Here is a 22,276-nt window from a genome sequence, read left to right as displayed (position 1 = left end):
CCCTTAAGCTTTCTTTACTTTTCTTCATTCCTTTTTCTTTTTGTTCCTCTAATTCAATAATTTCAAATGACCTATGTTCAAGTTTGCTGATTCATCAGTTTCATCAACTCTATTATTGAATTCCTTTAGTGCATTTCTAAAATTCAAATATTGTATTCTTCAGCTTCAAAATTCCTGGGTTTATTATTATTATTATTATTATTTTTTTAGATGGAGTCTCGCTCGGTCACCCAGGCTGGATGGAATGTAGTGGCGTGATCTTGGCTCACCGCTCCACCTACTGGGTTCACACCATTCTCCTGCCTCAGCCTCCCAAATAGCTGGGACTACAGGCACCCACCACCACGCCTGGCTAATTTTTTTTCTTTTTTCTTTTTTTTAGTAGTGACGGGGTTTCACCGTGTTAACCAGGATGGTCTCGATCTCCTGACCTTTTGATCCACCCACCTCGGCCTCCCAAAGTGCTGGGATTACAGGCATGAGCCACTGCACCCAGCCCAGAATTTCTGTTTTTTTAGTAGTTTTTCTTTGTTGATATTCTCATAGCGTTCATGCATCATTTTCCAGATTTTATTTTCTGTATTCTCTTATGGTTCATTGAACTTCTTCAAGATGATTATTCTGAATTATTTGTTAGGTAATTCATTGTTTGGTGTTTCTTTAAGGTTGATTTCAGGAGATTTTGTTCCTTCCATAGGACCATCTTTTCCTGTTTCCTTGTGTGCCTTGTTGTTGTTGTTGTTGTTGTTGTTATTTTGCTATGATTTGTGCACTTGAAAAAACAGCTATCTCTCCTAGTCTTCATAGACTAGCTTCATATGTGAAAGGCCTTCATCAATCAGCACAGTTAAAAATTCTGAAGGCTTCTCAAACCTTTTCTGGGGATGCATCTTCTCTGGGCTTGTGCATGTAATTTCCCAATTAGAGTGGTTTGCCACTTTGTTTGTTTGTTTGTTTGTTTGTTTGTTTCCAGGAGTTTATAATCTCTTACTCCTTCTGATGTCTGTCTGTGGTACTGCAGGTACTCTGGCACTGCAGTAAGCCATTGAGCTCTTTTGTTCTCAGTAGCCCCTAGGGATGGAAAATATACTGGTTCTGTCAGCACTGTGAGTTAGGTGAGGAAAAAACCAGTCACTGGAACAACCCCCTGAAAAGTAATATGTTCCTTTCTTCTCTTTCCCTCCCAAGGTAGTAACTGTCAGTTGGGCTTTTTCTCCTGAGAGCACCAAGCTGTGCTGGCTTGAGGGAGGAGGGATCATGGATGAAATTAAATGGCTTTTCTTACCTGTTTCATGGACTATTCTTGACTTTGAGCTTGCCTGCTGTCCTATCATTTAACTGGTTTCTGGAGTTCTCAAAAAGGCTTTTTTGATCATATATAATTAAATCACTGTCCCTATAAGGGAATGCAGTCTGAGGCTTCCTATTCCATCGTCTTGCTCTGTGCTCAGCCTTTCATTTTTTTATTCAGTGTATTTGTTATTGTTTGAATATTTTACATCCATCACATTAAAAATAATATGAAGAAAAGTATCCAAATCTAAATGTTTCAAATATTGAAGGAAAAATATTTCATTTCCAATAAAGTATAAAAGGGCCCTTGGTTTTATTACTATAATTTATACTAAAGTACAGTAAGAATTAGCCTATATTTACATATATTACACAAATTTTCCACTATTGTGAGCATTCCCAAATTCCTGCAGCCTTAAAAAAAATGTAAAAGGGTGCTTTGTTATGGTATAAGAAATAAATTAACAATGGTTGGGCATGGTGGCTCACGCCTGTAATCCCAGCACTTTGGGAGGCCGAGGCACGTGGATGGATCACTTGAGGTCAGCCTGGCCTCAGGTGAAACCCCATCTGGGCAATTGAGACCAGCCTGGCCAACATGGTGAAACCCCATCTCTACTAAAAAAACAAAAATTAGCCAGCATGGTGGTGGGCACCTGTAATCCCAGCTACTTGGGCGGCTGAGGCAGGAAAATAACTTGAACCCAGGAAGTGGAGGTTGCAATGGGCTGAGAGCACGCCATTGCACTCCAGCCTGGGCAACAAGAGCGAAACTTCATCTCAAAAAAAAAAAAAAAAAAAAAAAAAACTAACAAAGAAAGAGGCCGGGCGCCATAGTTCACACCTGTAATCTCAGCACTTTGGGAGGCCAAGGTGGGCAGATCACGAGGTCAGGAGATCAAGACCATGCTGGCCAACATGGTGAAACTCTGTCTCTACTAAAAATACTATATATATTTATATATATATGTGTGTGTGTATGTGTGTGTGTGTGTGTATATATATATATATATATATATATAGAGAGAGAGAGAGAGAGAGAGAGAGCCAGGCGTGGTGGTGGGCACTTGTAGTCCCAGCTACTCGGAAGGCTGAGGCAGGAGAATCACCTGAACCTTGGAGGCGGAGATTGCAGTGAGCCGAGATCACGCCACTGCACTTCAGCCTGGGCGAGAGAGAGAGACTCCGTCTCAAAAAAAAAAAAAAAAAAAAAAAAAAGAAATTAATGCAAATTATGAAGCAGACATTTAAGATATCCCTTATCCATATAGATAAGAATAAATATGAGATAAATTGATTAAATTGTATTTTTTCTTTTGTACTTTAGGCATTAGGATTTTTGTCTTCTTATGGAATAGGAATGAAATATGATCAAGCTAAGGTAAAGGTCATTCTGTTTTATTCTGGAACAAAATTGATTTCTTTAAAAGGGACATTGAATAAAATCTACTCATTAATTAAAGGGGTTCACTCTAGTGTAGTAGTTGAAAGCACCAGCTTAATAGTCAAAGAAACGTAGTGTTCTTATGCCATAAGTTTCTTAAAGCCTCAGAAGTCAACTTCTTCATTGAAGATAAATAATATCTGCTTCATAGGGAAATTATGATGATTAAATGAAATATCTTATACAATGCCCTTATCACAGACTCCAAAGATTAGTAAACCCCTAATAAATGGCAGCCATCTTTACAAAGGAGAGTGAAATTTGAAATTTATTTTGGAGTAACTCAGTGGGTCATTGTGGGACTAGGAATAAAAAAGGAATCATTGGTTTGAGTTTCAAATTTAAATGACCAACCTGGTTTGGGGGGTTTTTGTTTGTTTGTTTTTACTTTAGGCACTGATATATTACACCTTTGGAAGTGCTGGAGGAAGCATGATGTCCCAGATGATTTTGGTTTGTAAACAGAATATTCTCGGGACCAAATTTGTATGCCATAAATACAGCATTGTCTTGAATATTAAGATGCATCTATTGGTGTTTTAGGGGTACAGATATTTGTCAGGAATCAATGTTCTACAGAATTGTGAAGTTGCCCTAAGTTATTACAAGAAAGTGGCAGATCATAGTAAGTAATCCACATAACTTATTTTAAAATAAACAGTTGCCAAGGAATTAGAAAAATGAATCAATAACAGTTCAATTGATATAAACTTATGAAAATATCAAAAGTGTATGTTCTTAACATGTTGTAATACAATTCTTTTAATATAATACAGAGTTTCTGTTTCCTTAATAGCTACTTTCCAAATAATTTTAAAAGATTATACTCAGTTTTTATTTTCGTTAATATGTATCCCCAAACAATTCTGTTTTACTTGCTTTTGTGATGTTCTTTCCTTTACTGAGGATTTGAATGTAACATCAATAAATATTAAGCAGTTACCATAAAAATAACATTTAGAATATGGGATGACTGCCAAAAATTCCTAAAGGAATGAATGTAAGGTACATACACTGGAGGTATCTATCACCACATATGAGAGCAATTCAAGCAACCATTAGTCTAAATGTAATCAGAATAACATCTAAACACACATCTTTGGCACTATTAGGATCTGAGAAAAGAAAGAAGGAGGAAAAAAATGGTTTTGAGTTTAAGATGCTATATATAACAAGATCATTTCATGTGCTTAATGAAATTTGAATTACTATATATATTTCAAACTGCACACTTTGTCAGGTGTATTCAAGCATGTTTATATTTATTTTCAGACTATCCATAGGAAGTAATTAAAGAGCAGTGATTATACCTGTATTACAGTCTTAGTCCCAGAAAAAAATTATGGATAGGGTGAGTTGTCTGCTCCTAAAATATCCCCTTTCCGTGAGTCTTTTTGGTCAAGATCTTCTGTAGAGTCTGATATAAGTTGATACAATACTTGCATAGGTTGCGAAGAAGAACTAGAGAACCCAATAAACAAAAATCTGCACTTTTTTTTTTTTTTTTTTTTTTTGAGACAGCGTATCTCTCTGTCATCCATGTTGGAGCACAGTGGCTCGATCTCTGCTCACTGCAGCCTCCGCCTCCTGGGTTCAAGCAATTCTCATGCCTCAGTTTCCCAGGTATCTAGCATTATAGGCGTGCACCACCACACCTGGCTAATTTTTGTATTTTTAGTAGAGACAGGGTTTCACCGTGTTGGCCAGGCTGGTCTCGAACTCCTAACCTCAAGTGATCTGCCCGCCTCTGCCTCCCAAAGGGCTGGGATTACAGACACGAGCAACTGTGTCTGGCCAAAAATCTGCAAATTTCTATTTTTCATGGATCTTCTGTCTCTATTAGTTGAACAGATTTCTGCACAATTTAAGATAATAAGCTAACGGTGTTTTCTCTAAATTGACTGTTATCTCTGGCAGCCTCTGTTTTCTAGCTATTCTCTGGCTTGTTTTTATTCACAGTTGCTGACACATTTGAAAAAAGTGAAGGTGTTCCAGTGGAAAAAGTAAGACTAACAGAAAGACCTGAAAATCTGAGTTCTAACAGTGAGATTTTGGATTGGGACATATACCAATACTATAAATTTTTGGCAGAAAGAGGAGATGTTCAGATACAAGTAATGTATACAGATGAGATTGAGTTTTTAGAACATGAAAATTACAAGGGGCTTAACTCTTTCTGGGTCCTGGAGGGATGAACAACACCCCATCCTAAATAGGAAAGGGGAGAGACACGCCCTCCTCTCGCCCTACTCCTGTTTTGTTCCCTGCTACTTGCAGTTCCTGTAGCCCACTGCAGAACTAGTTGCCATAATAATAGCAATGTTTTTGCATTTCTTCCTTAAAAATTAATTAATTAATTAATTTTTTTTTTTTTTTTTTTTGAGACGGAGTCTCGCTCTGTCGCCAAGGCTGTAGTGCAGTGGCACGATCTCCGCTCACTGCAAGCTCTGCCTCCTGGGTTTACGCCATTCTCCTGCCTCGGCATCCCGAGTAGCTGGGACCACAGGCGCCCACCACCATGCCCAGCTAATTTTTTGTATTTTTAGTAGAGACAGGGTTTCACTGTGTTAGCCAGAATGGTCTAGATCTCCTGACCTCGTGATCTGCCCGCCTCGGCCTCCCAAAGTGTTGGGATTATAGGTGTGAGCCACTACACCCGGCCCCAGTGTTGGTTTTAATATGAATAAACTACGACAATCCAGAAAGGTTCTGTCTTTGGGAATGGGACAGTATTTGCACAATCTTTGAGAGTCAAGAGCTAAAGCCCCTAGGTTTACGTGCCTGGGTGATTCTGTACCCTGGCAGGCCGGCTTCCAGCCACTAAGGAAGCCATATGTCCAGCAGCAACCAATTACCCAATAAATGATACAGTCTGGAATGTTTCCCTGAATTTTTCAGGACATTTCAAACGCGTCCAACAATCAACATACTACAGTAGAATCACCACATAAATGTTTTATTTATTTAAAGTAATACTGCTGCTAAAATCATTTCCAAACTCATCGTTCCTAGGTCTCTCTTGGACAATTACATCTAATTGGGAGGAAAGGTCTAGATCAAGATTACTACGTAAGTCAATCTCAAGATCCAGTCACATGCGGTGAGGAAGGTAATAGTGAGGGAGGCTGGCAGGGAAGTGAAAGCAGGGAGAGGGAGAGGTGGAAGAGTTGCTCAGAAAGCCCACTGATGCTTTGTTGGTCAACTATGCTTCCCAGCTTCTTAGGAAGAACTAAGTTCTCCAGAGGGAGCACTTGCCCACCTGCGTTCAAGTACAAAGGGGAAGGGACTTCTGAGGAGCAATCGAGGCAGGGGAGTATCCATGTTCCAGCAGAACCTAGTCTCTGCCCACTCACACACACCTTGGGCCGGGATTAGGAGAGAGAATATCCACACCTGCCAGCCTGAACCCAAGGCCAGCCACAGAGTCCACCTGGGGATCACTGCTAAGGAGCCTGAGAAGCAACTTCATCCCCATTTGGCTAAATCAGAAGACAGACTGCTTTTAATATAATTAAAAATATATTAAACATCCTTATACATTTGCAAAGCTCCTTTCAATCATTTTGCTTAACCTTACCTCATCCCAGTGAGGTTAAAAGGTTAATTAACCAGCCGGGCACAGTGACTCACGCCTGTAATCCTAGCATTTTGGGAGGCTGAGGCGGGTGGATTACGAGGTCAGGAGAATTGAGTCCATCCTGGCAAACATGGTGAAACCCCATCTCTACTAAAATTACAAGAAATTAGCCGGGTGTGGTGGCACATGCCTGTAATCCCAGCTACTCGAGAGGCTGAGGCAGGAGAATCACTTGCACCCAGGAGACAGAGGTTGCAGTGAGCCCAGATCATGCCACTGCACTCCAGCCTGGGCCACAGGGCAAGACTCCATAAAAAAAAAAAAAGAAAAAGAAAAAGAAAAAAAAGTTAATTAACCATTCAAATTTATAGTGAAGAAAAAAGCAAATGAACAAATGAACTTGACCTACACAGGATCCTCCTCTGTAAGATGCCAGGATCATGGGATGAGTTCTTGCTTAGATTCTGATAGTGGTTTCAAGGCCCTACATCACCACAGACCTGGGAAGTAACTGGATTTTTTTAAAAAAAGATGATCTTTCTGCTCTTTTCATTTATAGGTACCACATGCTCCTTGTCTCAAAGGAACACATAGCCCATTTCAACATAGTCCCAATGGCTACGTGATAGAAACAACTACTTTATAAGGCTATTACCTAAAAAAGTGATCTGTTATTACTTTGCATTTCATTTTGTGTTATTTTATGAATGTGTCTTTGGTACTGTAATTTGTATTTTATATGAGGTCCAGTAAACATTAGGTAAATGTCAAAGTCATTTCATAAAATGTGATAAAATAGGTAGGAATTTAAATAAGCATATTCACCCCAAGACAACTCAGTTGAAGATCCATAGATTTTTCTTTCATCTTAATCATAACCAAAGTTTTAGCTTCTTAGATGGGAATATCCGGATTCATAATATTACTCTGTCAGATTTCAGCCTGCAATGAGTTTCTCATGTTAATCATAGAATGTGTAACTAGGAAGGCTTCCTCATTTTCCATAAACATGAAATTTGGACGTGAGGGTACCCTAGCTCCAGCTGTAGGGAAGACAAACCAATCTTTGTACAGTGCAATAAAATCCCACAAAGTTGGTACTTCAGTCAGCTCCAGCCACTGTGGTCACCAGATGGCAGCTACAGCTGCCTCCAGGTGAGGATGAAGTGCAATCCCAGGGCAGGATCCTAGAGCTGTTATGTAGCAGCCAGGCAGCTGAGTGTCACCCAGGAGCCCAGCCAGGATCTCCTGTGGGCTCATTCACAAGGTTTTTATTACATCTGTTTTACAAATAAGAAGCAGAGGCTGGAGACATAAAATAAATTGCTTCAAGGCTCACAACTGGGAAGTAAGATTGTTTAAGAAGCAGAATTTGAACTCAGGCCTTCAGAAATCAAAACCTGAGCTCTTTCCATTAAACTTCATTTGACCCAGGCCAAAACAAAAAACAGCCTCTAAAATCTGTTCCCTCATTTATAAAGCAAGAAGAAGAAATGACATGATCTCTCAGTTTCCTTTAGCTCTTTCTGATAGTGGGTTGGGCCTTCTGCTTCCAGATATCCCAAGAAGACAAGTTTAATTCCAGAACCATCCTTGTGGTTCAGGTACTCTCTGGGGGTAAGCACAGGCTGGTCCTTTTTTATTCTCTCAGCCTAATGAACCGGAACTTGAATGGAGGACTCCAGTTGAAATATCAAACCTTACGACAGATTGACTTATCTATCAGTTATCTTTGTCTGCATTTTAAATAGTCCCAAACGTAGGTGGTTTTCAATAATAACCATTTATTTAATTCATGATTTTGACAGGTCAGCAATTTTGGTTAGCCTCAGCTGAGCAATTCTGATCTGGGCCAGGCTCAGCTAATCTTCGCTGGGCTTGCTCATGCATCTGCAGTTTGCTGAAACATTAGCTAGAGCTGGCTGGTTTATGATGGCTTCCTCTGTGACTGCTAGAATGACTGGGGTCCCTCTCCATGTGGTCTCATGCTCCAGCCAACTGGCCCAAGCTTTCCACTTGGCAGTCAAAGGTTCGAAGAACACCAGAGCAGAAGTCTCTTGAGGCCTGAGCTCAGAACTGACAAATCACTTCTGCCACATTCTTTTGGCCAAAGCAAATCACAAGGCCAGCAAGCTTGGAGAGGTAGGGAAATGGGCTTCTCCTCTCAGTGAGCAGAGCTGCAAAGTACTGCGGTCATTCTCGTAACATACCATAGTGTAGCTGTGCCAGAATCAACTTGGAAGGCAGGGGAGATGCATAAGGGAGAGGGAAGATACAAAGATACATCCAGTTTCCAAAAGGCTATTACTGCAGCTCTTTTCATGCCTCACTTCTCATCTTTCCAAGTCTCACCTCCTCAGAGAGGATAATGTTTTCTTTTTATTTTATTTTCTTTTTTAATTGACTCATAATAATTATACATATTTATGGGATACACTGTGATGTTCTGATCATTACATAATATATTCATTATGTAATATATACATATGTATGCAGATGTGACGTATACATTATGTAATTATCAAACCAGGGTAATCTGCAAATCCATCACCACAAACACTTGTCATTTCTTTGTCATGTTCTATTCAAAATCCTCTGTTCTAGTTATTTTGAAATATACAATACCTTATTCTTAACTACAGTCCTCAGCCTGAAGACCACCACTTGAGCCAGTATGCTAATATTTCAGTCCACCAAAGAGAATTATTAGTATAAGACTCTTCCTAAATATGATGCTCCAGTCCACTGCTCAGAAAATTAAATTTCAAAATACCTGGAAATAACTAGCTGGCCTTTCTTTTCCTTCCTCATTGTTGGGTTGAACTAATCTCTCTCATGAGTTGTCATCACAGAAAACATTTTTACCCTCCCCCTGACCAAATTCTTAATTATTGAAAAATACTGTATATGCAATTCTTGATTACATTATCTTGAAATTTCTACACATAGATTTTAATTTTATTTGTATTTCTAAATATATGCAGGCTCAGAGTAAATTGGATTAGGAAAGCGGGATGTTTGGGTGAACATTATTAAAATGGATAAAGCATAATTAAATTAAACCTAGCAGAGGAATAATATCAAATTTGTAAGTGCAACTGCTTTGTCTATGCTGCTACCCATTAAAAAATTTTTAAAAAGAGCTAATACCATCTCTTCTCAGGATGATCTACAGAGCCAGAGATGAAAGAAGTATTCAGGCCAGGCACGGTGGCTCATGCCTATAATCCCAGCACTTTGGGAAGCTGAGGTGGGCGGATCACAAGGTCAAGAGATTGAAACCATCTTGGCCAACATGGTGAAACCCCGTCTCTTCTAAAAATACAAAAATTAGCTGGGCATAGTGACACACGCCTGTAGTCCCAGCTACTCAGGAGGCTGAGGCAGGAGAATTGCTTGAACCTAGGAGACGGAGGTTACAGAGAGCTGAGATCATGCCACTGTACTCCAGCCTGGTGACAGAGCAAGACTCCATCTCAAGAAAGAAAGAAAAAAAAAGTATTCATAAATATTTTTAGAACAATACATTTTCTTGGCATTTCATTCTAGGGGAAATGTTACAAACTGATTAAACTACAGATTTGCTTATAGCCGATGAAAAATCATGATCATTTTTTTAAAAGAGAGATATGGGTTCAAGTAATAAAACTTTACTTACTTAACATAATATCTGGGGCTTACTATATTTCATACTAAGACACCAGCAATTGTAAGACACACAAATATTTTATGTTCTGAGGAATAAAAAAAAAAAAAGCCAATATATATCATAATATGCCATTGATAGTAAGAAATGTCCTGATTGAAATGAGGTGGGAGGAGATGTACATCTTAGAATCTGTGAAATATGATGATGGGTGCTCAGTTAATATTTGAAGGAAGGAAGGAAGGATGGATGGATGGATGGATGGATGGATGGATCGATGGATCGATGGATGGATACTTGATCTTAACTCTTCAAGAACAAGAACTCAGGTTGGCTCATGTGTATCCATCAAGGTAGCTTTCTTGGTGGTAGTTTCATGTGGTGTTTAATAAAGATTTATATAATTGAAGCAATAGTATTATGGACACGTAAATTTAAAAATGAAAAAAAAAAAAAGGGAATGAAATGCTAAGTAAGCCATGACAGTGGAGCAGTGTGTGAGACAGAGTCTCAATTCCTTTAGGTCTTTATCAAATCATTATATTTAAGGGTGGGGAAAATGCCAGGATTTATATTTGCTTCTGGAGAACATGTTACTTTCTTTTAAAATTTCACTGATTTCCCAGAATGAAACTTTTTTCAAAAGTCTCTATTACAAGATATTTGAGAACCAAATTACTAAACTGGACTTTGAAAATGATTTTACAGAATCATAATACTAGAGCGAGAAGAGCCCATAAAGATTAAAGTCCAGCTGCCTTGTTTTAGAGATGGATAGACATTCATTCATTTATTCATTTCTGAAACATTTCCTGATACCTAACACATAGCCCACACTATGCTAAGTACAGAAGATTCAACATTGGAGGAGACAAAATAAGTAGATAATGAAATCAACGGATGAATGCCACAATACGGACAGGATGAAGTGCCCTGAGAGCACAGAGGAGGAGAATCTGAATAAGGAAACCAAGCCCAGGAGATAATGTGATTTGTGTAATTTACACAGTTACCTGGGGACATATTTTGGTCACAGCTCAGTAGAGAGATTCATGAGACACACTTTTATTTTTGATATTAGTGTTCTCTCATTTAGTAACTTGTACATTGCTATAACTTTCTCCTCTCCAGCTGACACTTAGATGATTCCAGGCATTTTATCTTCAGGATTCCCTAACATTTATAGATCTTCAGTGGCTTCTATTTTGTATTTTTTATTTTAAAATAAAATAAAATCCTTACAGCCGCATGTGGTGGCTCACACCTGTAATCCCAGCACTTTGGGAGGCTGAAACAGGAGGATCACCTGAGGTCAAGAGTTCAAGATCAGCCTGGCAAACATGGCAAAATTCCATCTCTACTAAAAATACATAAATGAGCCGGTTGTGGTGGTCGCACATCTGTAGTCCCAGCTACTCAGGAAGCTGAGGCAGGAGAATTGCTTGAACCCAGGAGGTGGAGGTTGCAGTGAGCCGAGATCACAGCACTACACTCCAGCCTCGGTGACACAGCAAGACTGTCTCAAAAAAATTTTTTTAATTAAAAAAAATAATAAAGTCCTTAGCCTGGTATTCAAGACTGCTTATAGTAATGGTCCCATCATATTTTTGTAAGTCTTGGCTTTCGGATGTTGTATTTCAGCCACGCTGAAGTAGTTACTATTTTCTGAACACAACTTGGCCACTCTCATCCCCATTCCTTTGCTCAGGTTCTTCCCCTAGCCTCTGTACTGGTGACTTGTCACCATCTTTCATGAGGCCTCGATCACTTTAGCCCTCCTCTATATACTGTGGAGACAGAGTGGTGAGCTGCTTATTGATCTCCAGTACTAACTGCACAACTCTGACATGTTGGTAATAAGATCAGAAATTAATAACACCCTCCTGATGGTGCTATTGTGAAGATTAGGGAAGAAAAAGTTTGCAAAACACTCATTGGAGAACTGGATACAATGTCTTTTATTCTATCTCCTTCTAATTCATTATGGAGTTTATTTTATACCACCTATTACATACTATCTTACTGCTATTTATATGTATTCTCTTTCTTAGGAACATCGTTAGGGAGCAAATGTAGGAATCATGTTTCTGTTTGTCTATGAATCACCTATAATACGTAACATACTATCCTATATATAGCAGGCTTCACTCAAGTGTTTGAAAGGGTAAATGAAGATTGGGAGAGCTGGATGGATGAATGGATGCATGATGCCATGAGGTTCAGCAGTGGCAGCATTTGTACCTATGTCCACAAAGAAGTTAGCAACATTCCTACAGCAAACATCCATGTCAAATAACTACCAGCAGTTCTTCCTTAAACATTCTCTTCTCTTTGAGAAGGAACATCTTTGCACATCAACCTGATCGAGACTTTTCAAAGAGCAGAAGGGTCGTATCCTAACAAGACACTTTAAAGAATGGCTTCACAGCTGGGCATTGTGGGGGTCGCCTGTAATCCCAGCTACTCAGGAGGCTGAGGCAGGAGAATCACTTAAACCCAGAAGATGGAGACTGCAGTGAGCCGAGATCATGCCACTGCACTCCAGCCTGGGCGACAGAGTGAGACTCCGTCTCAAAAACAAACAAACAAACAAACAAACAAAAACAGCGGTTTCATATCACATTCTTGAGGCTGATTTCTTTCATTGCTCTATATGGTTTCCGAAGAGGGGCTTTCCAGAAGGTCAAGATGAGGCCTAGGGAGTGTGGCAGCAAGGGACAAGGATAGCCCTTACGTGTTCTAGACAGAGTGCTTCATTTAATGTAATGACCTAGACAAAAATCAGAGGCTTTACTGGCCTCCTTCAATTTGAGTCAGAAGGAATTGTCTTAAAGCTCACTTCTGCATAAAGACCTGATCTCAGCAGCCGGGCAAGTGTGTCTGGTCTTACTATGCCTATAAACATTAGGATACTGTGTATCCAATTCTGCCAACCATAGTAAAACCTCTTATTAAGTACACAGTGTCAACAGAGAAGCCTGCTTTTCAAAATAATGGACTATTTAGCTTCACAGCTGGGATTCATCTCTCCCTACAAAGCTACATTCCCGTTGTGGCTTTCCAAATGTAAGAAGCAAGTCCTCATGTTATAAAATGATACGAAAGAAAGAGATGGAGACACTCTTCCACTCCTCAGGTTATGGCTGAAAAAGCACTTGGTCGGAATAGTGCCTTGAACAAAATGGGCATTTCACAGATGTTTCTTAAGCTCAGTGGCCAGAACCATAGATATTTTTCGAATGCATATTGAATTAAATAAAGTGTGGCTCAAAAAGCTATTTTGAAGGATTTATTTTGTGACTAGCAATAACACTGTTTCTTTTCTCTCCAGAAAGCATTACACTACTTCTTAAAGGCAGCAAAGGCCGGGAGTGCAAATGCCATGGCATTTATAGGAAAGGTACATGCTTCATCTTGATTCATAGTTTTCATTTATTAAAAACCTAAGAAATTAGCAGCGTGTGCCTGTTGTCCCAGCTACTTGGGAAGTCGAGGTGGGAAGATCACTTGAGCACAGGCGACCAGCCTGGGCAACATGGCAAGATCCTCATCTCAAAATAATTAAAATTTAAATTTAAAAAATAAAAACCTAACAAATGAATGATACCAGCTCATTGAACCCATTGTAGAGGGACAGCGCAGCAGGCCTCTCTGACGGAAGCAGCTGAATGGGGCGTTTGGCTGCAACCTGAGGGTGGTATTCTTGAAGTGACGGTTTGGGAAGAAGCCCCATATAACAGCAGCCTTTATCTGGGGCACCAAAAGCAACCTTAAAAGTGCACCTGGGACAGGCGCGGTGGCTCCCGCCTGTAATCCCAGCACTTTGGGAGGCGGAGGCTGGTGGATTGCTTGAGGTCAGAAGTTCAAGACCAGCCTGGCCAACATGGTGAAACCCCGTCTCTACTAAAACTACAAAAATTAGCTGGGCGTGGTGGAGGGTGCCTGTAATCCCAGCTACTTGGGAGGCTGAGGCAGGAGAATCACTTGAACCTGGTAGGCAGAGGGTGCAGTGAGCCGAGATCACGCCACTGCTCTCCAGCCTGGACAACAGAGGGAGACTCCGTCTCCAAAAATAAAAAATAAAATAAAAAAGTGCACCTGGCCCAGGGCTCCTCCTCTGAGCATAGCTATGAGCCTATGACCACCCCACTCCCCAATACGTAAGAGGAGATCCAGGTTGGTTGAGTGCTGGAGACGGGTACAGGTCTGAGCCCAATCAGGCCCTTCTCTCCTCTACCATTGGAGTGTGAATCAGCTCCAGACTGACCAGAGCTATCCTTATGCCACCTCTGATGGGAGGCCTCCTATGACTGCAGAGTAGCCTGGTGGAGGGTTCCTCTGGAAATGCATGCTCTTCTCTCTCCTTCAAAGACTATTCACTCCCCTATGTGCCACCCTTGGCTCACTGCGGCCGATTTGCATTAGTTACCATAGGGACAAATGTCCTGCTTCCTAAGTGCAACACACAGTAAATGTAGATGCAAAACAAAAGAGAGAGAGAAAACAGAAACAGGGTCCATTTCTTTGCCCTCAGGCAGGGTCACTCCAGAAATCTGTAATAAATGGTACTCTTACTTTTTCTTGTTGTTTTAAATTGAGGTAAAATGTAAATATGTAAATAACACAAAATTGACCACTCTAAAATATACAATTCAGTGGGCATTTACTACTTTCAATGTGTTATACTAGTCTTACCTCTATCTCATTTTAAAATATTTGCATTACCCTCAAATTATTTTGTTTTTTTTTCTATCCTCTTTTCATTTTTCTTCCTAGATGTATTTAGAGGGGAATGCTGCCGCACCGCAAAATAATGCTACTGCCTTCAAGTACTTTTCCATGGCAGCCAGTAAGGTATGTCCTTAATGCACTGCTGTAAACACATACACACAAATTGCTTTTATTACATGCAGACTGGTGCCAAAGAATGGACTTCAAAGTCCCAAGCCCAGATAATGGGCCAGTAAGGATTTTTGTGTCCTGGAGAAGTATAATATTGGTGATGGGAGTATGCAATGACAGTAAGGGAAGCTACGACTTGTCTTCTTGGAAAATGAAAAATGGCAGTGGCTTGTGCTGCCCTAGCAGAGGCCAGGAGGAAGCCAGACAGAAGTTCAGCTTTCCCCTCTCCCTTATGCAATAGATGAGGCCATCTAGCTCAGGAACAGGAAACAAAAGAGATGAGGACAGAGGAAGGGAAAATCCCTCTGTTGGCCAGAGCTCCCTCTGGCGGAGGTGGGAGCTTGTCAGGGAGGAGGCCAGGGCAAGGAGACTGAGAAGAGGGATCTGGAGACAGAATCCCTGGCTTGAATGCCAGCCTTGAAACTGACTAGATGTGTGAACATGAGCATGTTACTTAACCTCTCTGTGCCTCAATTTCCCCATCTGTAAAATGGGAATTTAAGAATATTTGCCTGTCAGGCACAGTGGCTCGCGCTTGTAACCTCAACACTTTGGGAGGCTGAAACAGGCAGATTGCTTGAGCTCAGGAGTTTGAGACCAGCCTGGGCAACATGGTGAAACCCCATCTCTACAAAAAGTACAAAAATTAGCCCGGCGTGCTGGCACACACCTGTAGTCCCAGCTGCTCAGGAGGCTGTGCCTCATATTGTGAAGTACTTAAAGCAGTGCCTGATACATAGTAAGCGCGCTATTATCTTTTGCAGTGTGGGACCAGTAAGGTAGAGTGAACTTTGGAGCACATTCCAGACAGAATGAATTAGCTGTATGAGGGACGAGAGAAATGGTATAATATGCCTCCTGCATTGAAGTCTCTGCCTTTGTTCCTGGGCTCCGTGAGGCCGGTATCTGTCAAATAAGACTTAGTAGACTCCTCTGAATCCCTTTCATGCACAAAAGATGGCCTCATCCCAACACCCATCGGCCTGCTCTTGGCGAATGGCCTTGGTAAACTTTCTATCCCTGCACAGTAGGAAGCATTTTGTTGTCTTACAGTTGCATACTGGAACACTGGCAGTAAAGATGTGCTCAAATCAGGAATCATTTCAACTGTTCCCAGTTTTTAAAAACCCACACACTGCTCTAGGAGCCTATTTATAAGTGACTAGCACCTCCGAGCTGCTGCTATTGTGGTGTAAATTACTGAGAAGGCTAGTACTTGGCTTCTCTCCCTTGTAATGTATATGAAATTGTTGCTCAGCAAGGCAGTTATCTGAAGTACCATTAGATTAGGATGACAAGGAAAAGCAGACTGAAAAGGAGTGACAAGGAAAATGTCTTATAATCTGGCAAATAACACTGATTTGTCAGCCCATAAGAATAATGCCAGGGAGATGGGAGTGTAAATTAACTCAGCTTCCAAGCTATTCAGGGTTGTGGAACCAACCAGCAGTGATCTGGGTCTCTGGTGCGCTGAACCCGAGCTGCTTTCCTTTACAAAGGAAATCTGAACTTACAATTAAGGTAATTATTCTAAATGGCATTGGGTAGAGATGGCCACATACTTCTTGATCAGTACCTGGACAATTTATGAGATTTCTCACTCTTACTACTTTTTTTAAAACTGCTTTGTAAATTTGTTTTTAAATGATATCAATACCATGACATAGAGCTACAGATTTTACAACCTCTTTTGTCTTATTTACTTAGAAACAAGCACAGTGACTGAATGTGACATTGTGCCCATGTTGGACCACATTCCTCCAGTTCTCTCTTGCGCCCCTGAACGTCAGGCCCGTCCCCATCTCCATACTTTTGTCATCTGCCTCCCCTTCCCAGAGTCTCTTATTCTAAGTCCTACTTATCCCTCAGAGCACAGCCCAGTCCTCCCTCCAGCCACAGAGCTGCCCTTGCCCTTACTGGCTCACATGATCTCTTTCCTCTTCTGAACTTACCCTCCATTCACTCCTGCTGCTGGGATTTAACTGGTTCCTACCTGTTGCTTCTCCCCTCCTGTCCAAAAGCCATGTGTCCTCAACTAGAGGAGGGCAAAGGTCCTGCCAAGGGGTTATTAAATAAAGGGGTCCAGAGCAGGGGTTTATTAAATATTTGCCAAAGAAAGGCCTATTTGCTCCCTGACTTCATGTCAGTTAACCTAAGCAACAGCATTACATCCTAAAACAGCAGGTGTATACTGGAGGGGTTGGCTATACATATGGTTTTTCTGGGCCAAAAAGTGTTTTAAAAATCAGTAAGCTGGCTGGGCATGGTGGCTCACGCCTGTAATCTCAACACTTTGGGAAGCCGAGGTGGGCGGATCACCAGGTCAAGAGATTGAGACCATCGTGGCCAACATGGTGAAACCCTGTCTCTACTAAAAATACAAAAAATTAGCTGGGTGCGGTGGCATGTGCCTGTTGTCCCAGCTACTTGGGAGGCTGAGGCAGGAGAATCGCTTAAACCTGGGGGGCAGAGGTTGCAGTGAGCTGAGATCCTGCCACTTCACTCCAGCCTGGCAACAGAGCAAGACTCTGTCTCAAAAAATAAATAAATTAAATAAATCAGTAAACTTGACATCCAAATCTAAACATCCAGCTTTTCTTGAAAATGGCAAAAGCTAGCCAGGCATGGTGGCTGACACCTCTAAATTCCAGCACTTTGGAAGGCTGAGGCTGGTGGATCACTTGAGGTTAGGAGTTCGAGACCAGCCTGGTCAACATGGTGAAATCCTATATCTACAGAAAGTACAGAATTAGCCGGGCATGGGGGTGAATGCCTGTAATCCCAGCTACTTGGGAGGCTGAGGCATGAAACTCACTTAAACCCAGGAGGCAAAGGTTGCCGTGAGTTGAGATCATTCCACAGCATTCCAGCATGGGTGATAGAGCAAGAGTCTGTCTTTAAAAAAAAAAAAGAAAGAAAGAAAAGAAAAAAGAAAGAGAAAAGAAAATGACAAACGCTAATGAAACAGGACTGCCATTTTCAGCTGGAGCAGAGGAGCTGAGAGCTGCTGCTGCCTTCACGCAGGGCAGGGACTCTGTGTGTCTCCATCTGCACCACTGTCTCCACCACCCGGCATATTTTATTTCTTATATCACCGGCATGGTTCCTGCAGGTATCTGAACTGGCCACTCCTCACCTGACAAATTCTAAATAGGTACACTGGGTCTTAAACAGTGATGGGTAATTCACTGAGCCCCTGGGGTCCCAGGGACTCCCTTAGAGGAGAAAGTAATTTGTCCCTGCTATTTTAACCTTTCTCCTTTCTCTCTCCCTTCTTCCTTCCCTCCTTTCATTTCTGTTTCCTTCCTTTCTGTATTAGTCCGTTCTCACATTGCTAATAAGACATACCTGAGACTGGGTAATTTACAAAGGAAAGAGGTTTAATTGGCTCACATTTCAGCATTGCTGGGGAGGCCTCAGAAAACATACAATCATGGCAGAAGGGAAAGCAACCACGTACTTCTTCACATGGCAGCAGCAAGGAGAAGTGCTAAGCAAAAGAGGGAAAAGCCCCTTATAAAGCCATCAGATCGCATGAGAACTCACTCACTATCACAAGAACAGCAGCACGGGGGTAACCGCCCCCAGGATTCAATTACCTCCCACCAGGTCTCTCCCATGATGCATGGGGATTATAGGAACTACAATTCAAGATGACATCTAAACGAGGCTAATTAGAAGAAGACAGACTCACTAGACTTTGCCACACTCATCACACTGAGCCTTACTACTTTCAGAGCAGAGCAACCCGAGACTCCCAGAACCACAAGAGATGTGACCAGGAGAGAAGAGGGAAGAAGAGAGCAGAATTATACCATCTGTTTTAAACACGGATGTACTGTCCTTAAGAACTCTTACAATAGCAGATCCTCTCATACGATAGCCTCAAAACTTGGAGTCTTGAAACCATTTTTGAAATATGCCTTCTCTATTTATGTGCTATTCCTGTGTTACTGAGGGTTACTCTGGCTGCATCTACAATAACTAAATATAGGTGGTAAGAAGAAATTTGGAGAGCTTTCTATTAGAACATAAGTTCCTGCAGAAATACTAGAAACCTGTAAAACATACCTACAGATCTGCTGAATGAAAGTCAGTTGGTTGGCAGGGCACAGTGGCTCACACCTGTAATCCCAACACTTTGGGAGGCTGAGATGGGCAGATCACTTGAGGCTAAGAGTTTGAGACCCACCTGGCCAACATGATGAAATCCCGTCTCTATTAAAAATACAAAAAATTAGCTGGGTGTGATTGCGCGCACCTGTAATCCCAGTTACTCAGGAGGCTGAGGCAGGAGAATAGTTTGAACCCGCGAGGCACAGGTTGCAGTGAGCCGAGATCACCTCACTGCACTCCAGCCTGGGCAACAGAGTGAGACTCCATCTCAAAAAAAAAAAGAAAATCAGGTGGTCAATCACAGTTTCTTACTGTAGTCACTAGAGGGTGAAATGCATGATAGGAGATGGAAAGAAAGAGTTTTCTCCTTGAGAAAGTCACTTTCAAAGTTCACTCTTCATCCAAAATTGATATGCTAAATATCTATATATTTGAACATGTGCTGACTACTAAATGTGCGAAATACTCCCTTCCTTAGAGTATTCAGAATATTAATCAGAAAATAAATGGCAATTAATTTAGCATCAAGTTGAAAAGGAAACATCAGGGATGTTATAAGCAATAAATTTGAATAAAGAAGTATACCAACAATGCTTTACTATCTGTAGTGGCTGGACTGAAATCCACAGTCTCTAAAATGTGATTTGGCCATTTATGTCAACCTCCTTAGACCTGAGTAGGTAACAAGTGTCTGGATAGACTTCTCCCTTCTGGAAAATTCTTACACATCCTTTAAGACCTAGCTCAGATGTCACCACCCCCACTCCTGACAATTCGATCTTCTTCAGTTCCTAGTCTCAATCAGGCACTAGAGCGTCCCTCTTCTAGGTGTCTGTAACACTCTCAATCTACTTCTTTTTTTCCTTTCTTTCTTTCTTTTTTTTTTTTTTTCAGGCAGAGTTTTGCTCTTTCTCCCAGGCTGGAGTGAAGTGGCGCAATCTCGGCTCACTGCAACCTCCGCCCCGTAGGTTCAAGCGATTCTCCTGCCTCAGCTTCCCAAGTAGCTGGGATTACAGGCGTCTGCCACCACGACTGGCTAATTTTTACATTTTTAGTGGAAACAGGATTTCGCCATGTTGGCCAGGCTGGTCTCAAACTCCTGACCTCAGGTGATCCCCTCACCTCAGTCTCCCAAAGTGCTGGGATTACAGGCATGAGCCACCACGCCCGGCCTCAATCTATTTCAACTTTAGGACTTACCACATTTGACAGAACTCTTAAGAAGTTTTGACCTGCCCCTCCCTTTTGATATGGCTCAGAGCCCAGTAGTGTGTGAATTCTCCAAGGCAGGGATTATAGCTTCTTCATCTTTTACCTTTCACCTCCTACCTCTGCCCAGTGCCTACTATGGAATCATATACAAAGCAAGTCCTAAATAAGTGTTGAATACAAGAATGGAGGAGAGATTTGACTTTTGTTTCCCTCTTCCCTTTTCTAGCCAGAAGGGTTTATGAAAGTATAAAAGGAGAAACTAGAGTGGGTCAGAATAACCGGTCAACTGCCTTGATTAATCTCTTACTGGGTGTATGTCAAATATTTTGAACAATTTTGCAGTAGTTTTCCTTATCATGAATTCTTCTGGGACTTTACTTGGCTTTTTAAAACTCTTCTAGGGCAATGCAATTAGCCTTCATGGGCTTGGTCTTCTTTACTTTTATGGAAAAGGAGTTCTCGTGGTAAGTTGAATTATTTTATTATCTTTTCATTTGTAGCAATTTATAGGGTAAAATTCATGGTCATTCATTAGTTTAAAGGAATTCATCTCTATTATCTGGTATGCCAAACTGTTATATCAGATAATAGAGAATAAATCCAGTGAAATATCTGCCAAAGAGACACTGAAGAACAAGCTTGTGACAATAATAGTAATTCTAATTATATATTAGAATCATAGATTCTAAGTAACCTTAGAAATCATCTCTCCTCTGAGGACTTTATTGATGGAGAAATTTATCTTCTTAGTCTTTTAAGTGACCTTCCCCCAATATCTAACAAAATGTACTGTCAAGGTAGAAAAAGACATAATTATGATGAAAATGAGACATTAGCTCCTAATAGAGTCTAATATAATAATGAAATAAAATATATAATGTTTCTGATACTATTTTAATTAGCCTAAATCACATAGGGCACTGTCTATACTCTTTTTAAAAAGTGGAAGGCAATTGTTTCCATGGAGTTTTACTTGTGCCTTTGAGTAATAGAGTGTAATTATCTGCAGAATTATGCTGAAGCACTTAAATACTTTCAGAAAGCTGCGGAGAAAGGGTGGCCCGATGCACAGTTCCGGTTAGGCTTCATGTACTACTGTAAGTGCCATAAATACGGCTGCTTTATTTAGAATGACATATGCACTATTAAGTCTGCTCCTTTTATAACAAACATCAAACGGTTGGTGTGAGTGGTTTAGACAGAGCATTTAGGCAACAAATTAAATAAGAATTTGAAAAAGACTAAAGAAAAGTACACCAGTTGGGAGAGGGGACAAGGAGGTGCAGAGTCAGGAAGCTCACCTATGACAAGGTTAAGTTGGAGGTGCTAGCGATATCCCATGCACATCCCCAGAAGCAAGTATGAAACTCATAAGAAAGGTCAAACTTACAGAGAAGGTTCGAGAGGCATCAGCACACAGCTGTTAGTTAAGAGTAGTTGAGGCTGCAAAAGGAAAGGAGCAAGAGGGTGAGAGGAAAGAGCAGTGGACCATGGTAGATAACTAGTGATCCTCCATTCTGTATTGAAGGGTAGGCAGGGGAAGTACATCACTGAGAATATATATATATATACACACACACATCTTAATGGAGCCAAGGGAAGAACTTTCAAGGAAGAGTAAATGAATGAGCACCCCTGTGAAACGCAGTGAGAAACCTGGTTTAAAAAACAAGAGGCCAGGCATGATGGCTCACCCCTGTAAGCCTAGCACTTTGGGAGGCTGAGGCGGGCAGATCACGAGGTCAGGAGTTCGAGACCAGCCTGACCAACATGGTGAAACCCCGTCTCTACTAAAAATACAAAAATTAGCCTGGTGTGATGAGGGGCGCCTGTAGTCCCAGCTACTCGGGAGGCTGAGGCAGAAGAATCGCTTGAACCCAAGAGGTGGAGGTTGCAGTGAGCCAAGATCACACCACTGCACTCCAATATGGGCAACAGAGCAAGACTCCATCTCAAAAAAAGAAAAAAAAATCAAGTAAGAAAGAATGAAATATCTATAAGACTTGGCAATACAGAGAATGTGGGTGACGTCATTGGACTGCTTGGGGTGGAAGCCGGATGACAATGGCATGAATTTGAGATCAGA

General features: G+C 41.1%; 1 protein-coding gene across 1 annotated transcript in view; it reads left to right on the top strand.

The window, feature by feature from the left end:
• The window catches only part of LOC135965287 (protein sel-1 homolog 2-like), an 87,167-nt gene that overhangs the window by 48,589 nt on the left and 16,302 nt on the right, over positions 1 to 22,276 (top strand). The window contains exons 7-15 of the mRNA XM_074003181.1: positions 2,621 to 2,674; positions 3,131 to 3,190; positions 3,281 to 3,362; positions 4,697 to 4,851; positions 5,750 to 5,806; positions 13,292 to 13,360; positions 14,737 to 14,814; positions 20,592 to 20,654; positions 21,200 to 21,287. Coding sequence (XP_073859282.1) covers positions 2,621 to 2,674; positions 3,131 to 3,190; positions 3,281 to 3,362; positions 4,697 to 4,851; positions 5,750 to 5,806; positions 13,292 to 13,360; positions 14,737 to 14,814; positions 20,592 to 20,654; positions 21,200 to 21,287 — 706 coding nt within the window. The remainder of the gene's footprint in view (positions 1 to 2,620; positions 2,675 to 3,130; positions 3,191 to 3,280; positions 3,363 to 4,696; positions 4,852 to 5,749; positions 5,807 to 13,291; positions 13,361 to 14,736; positions 14,815 to 20,591; positions 20,655 to 21,199; positions 21,288 to 22,276) is intronic.

This window comes from Macaca fascicularis, chromosome 10 (genome assembly GCF_037993035.2).
Source record: "Macaca fascicularis isolate 582-1 chromosome 10, T2T-MFA8v1.1".
Classification (NCBI taxonomy): Eukaryota; Metazoa; Chordata; class Mammalia; order Primates; family Cercopithecidae; genus Macaca; species Macaca fascicularis.
Note: the sequence above shows the minus strand (reverse complement) of the source record. Positions and strands in the feature narration are given on the sequence as shown.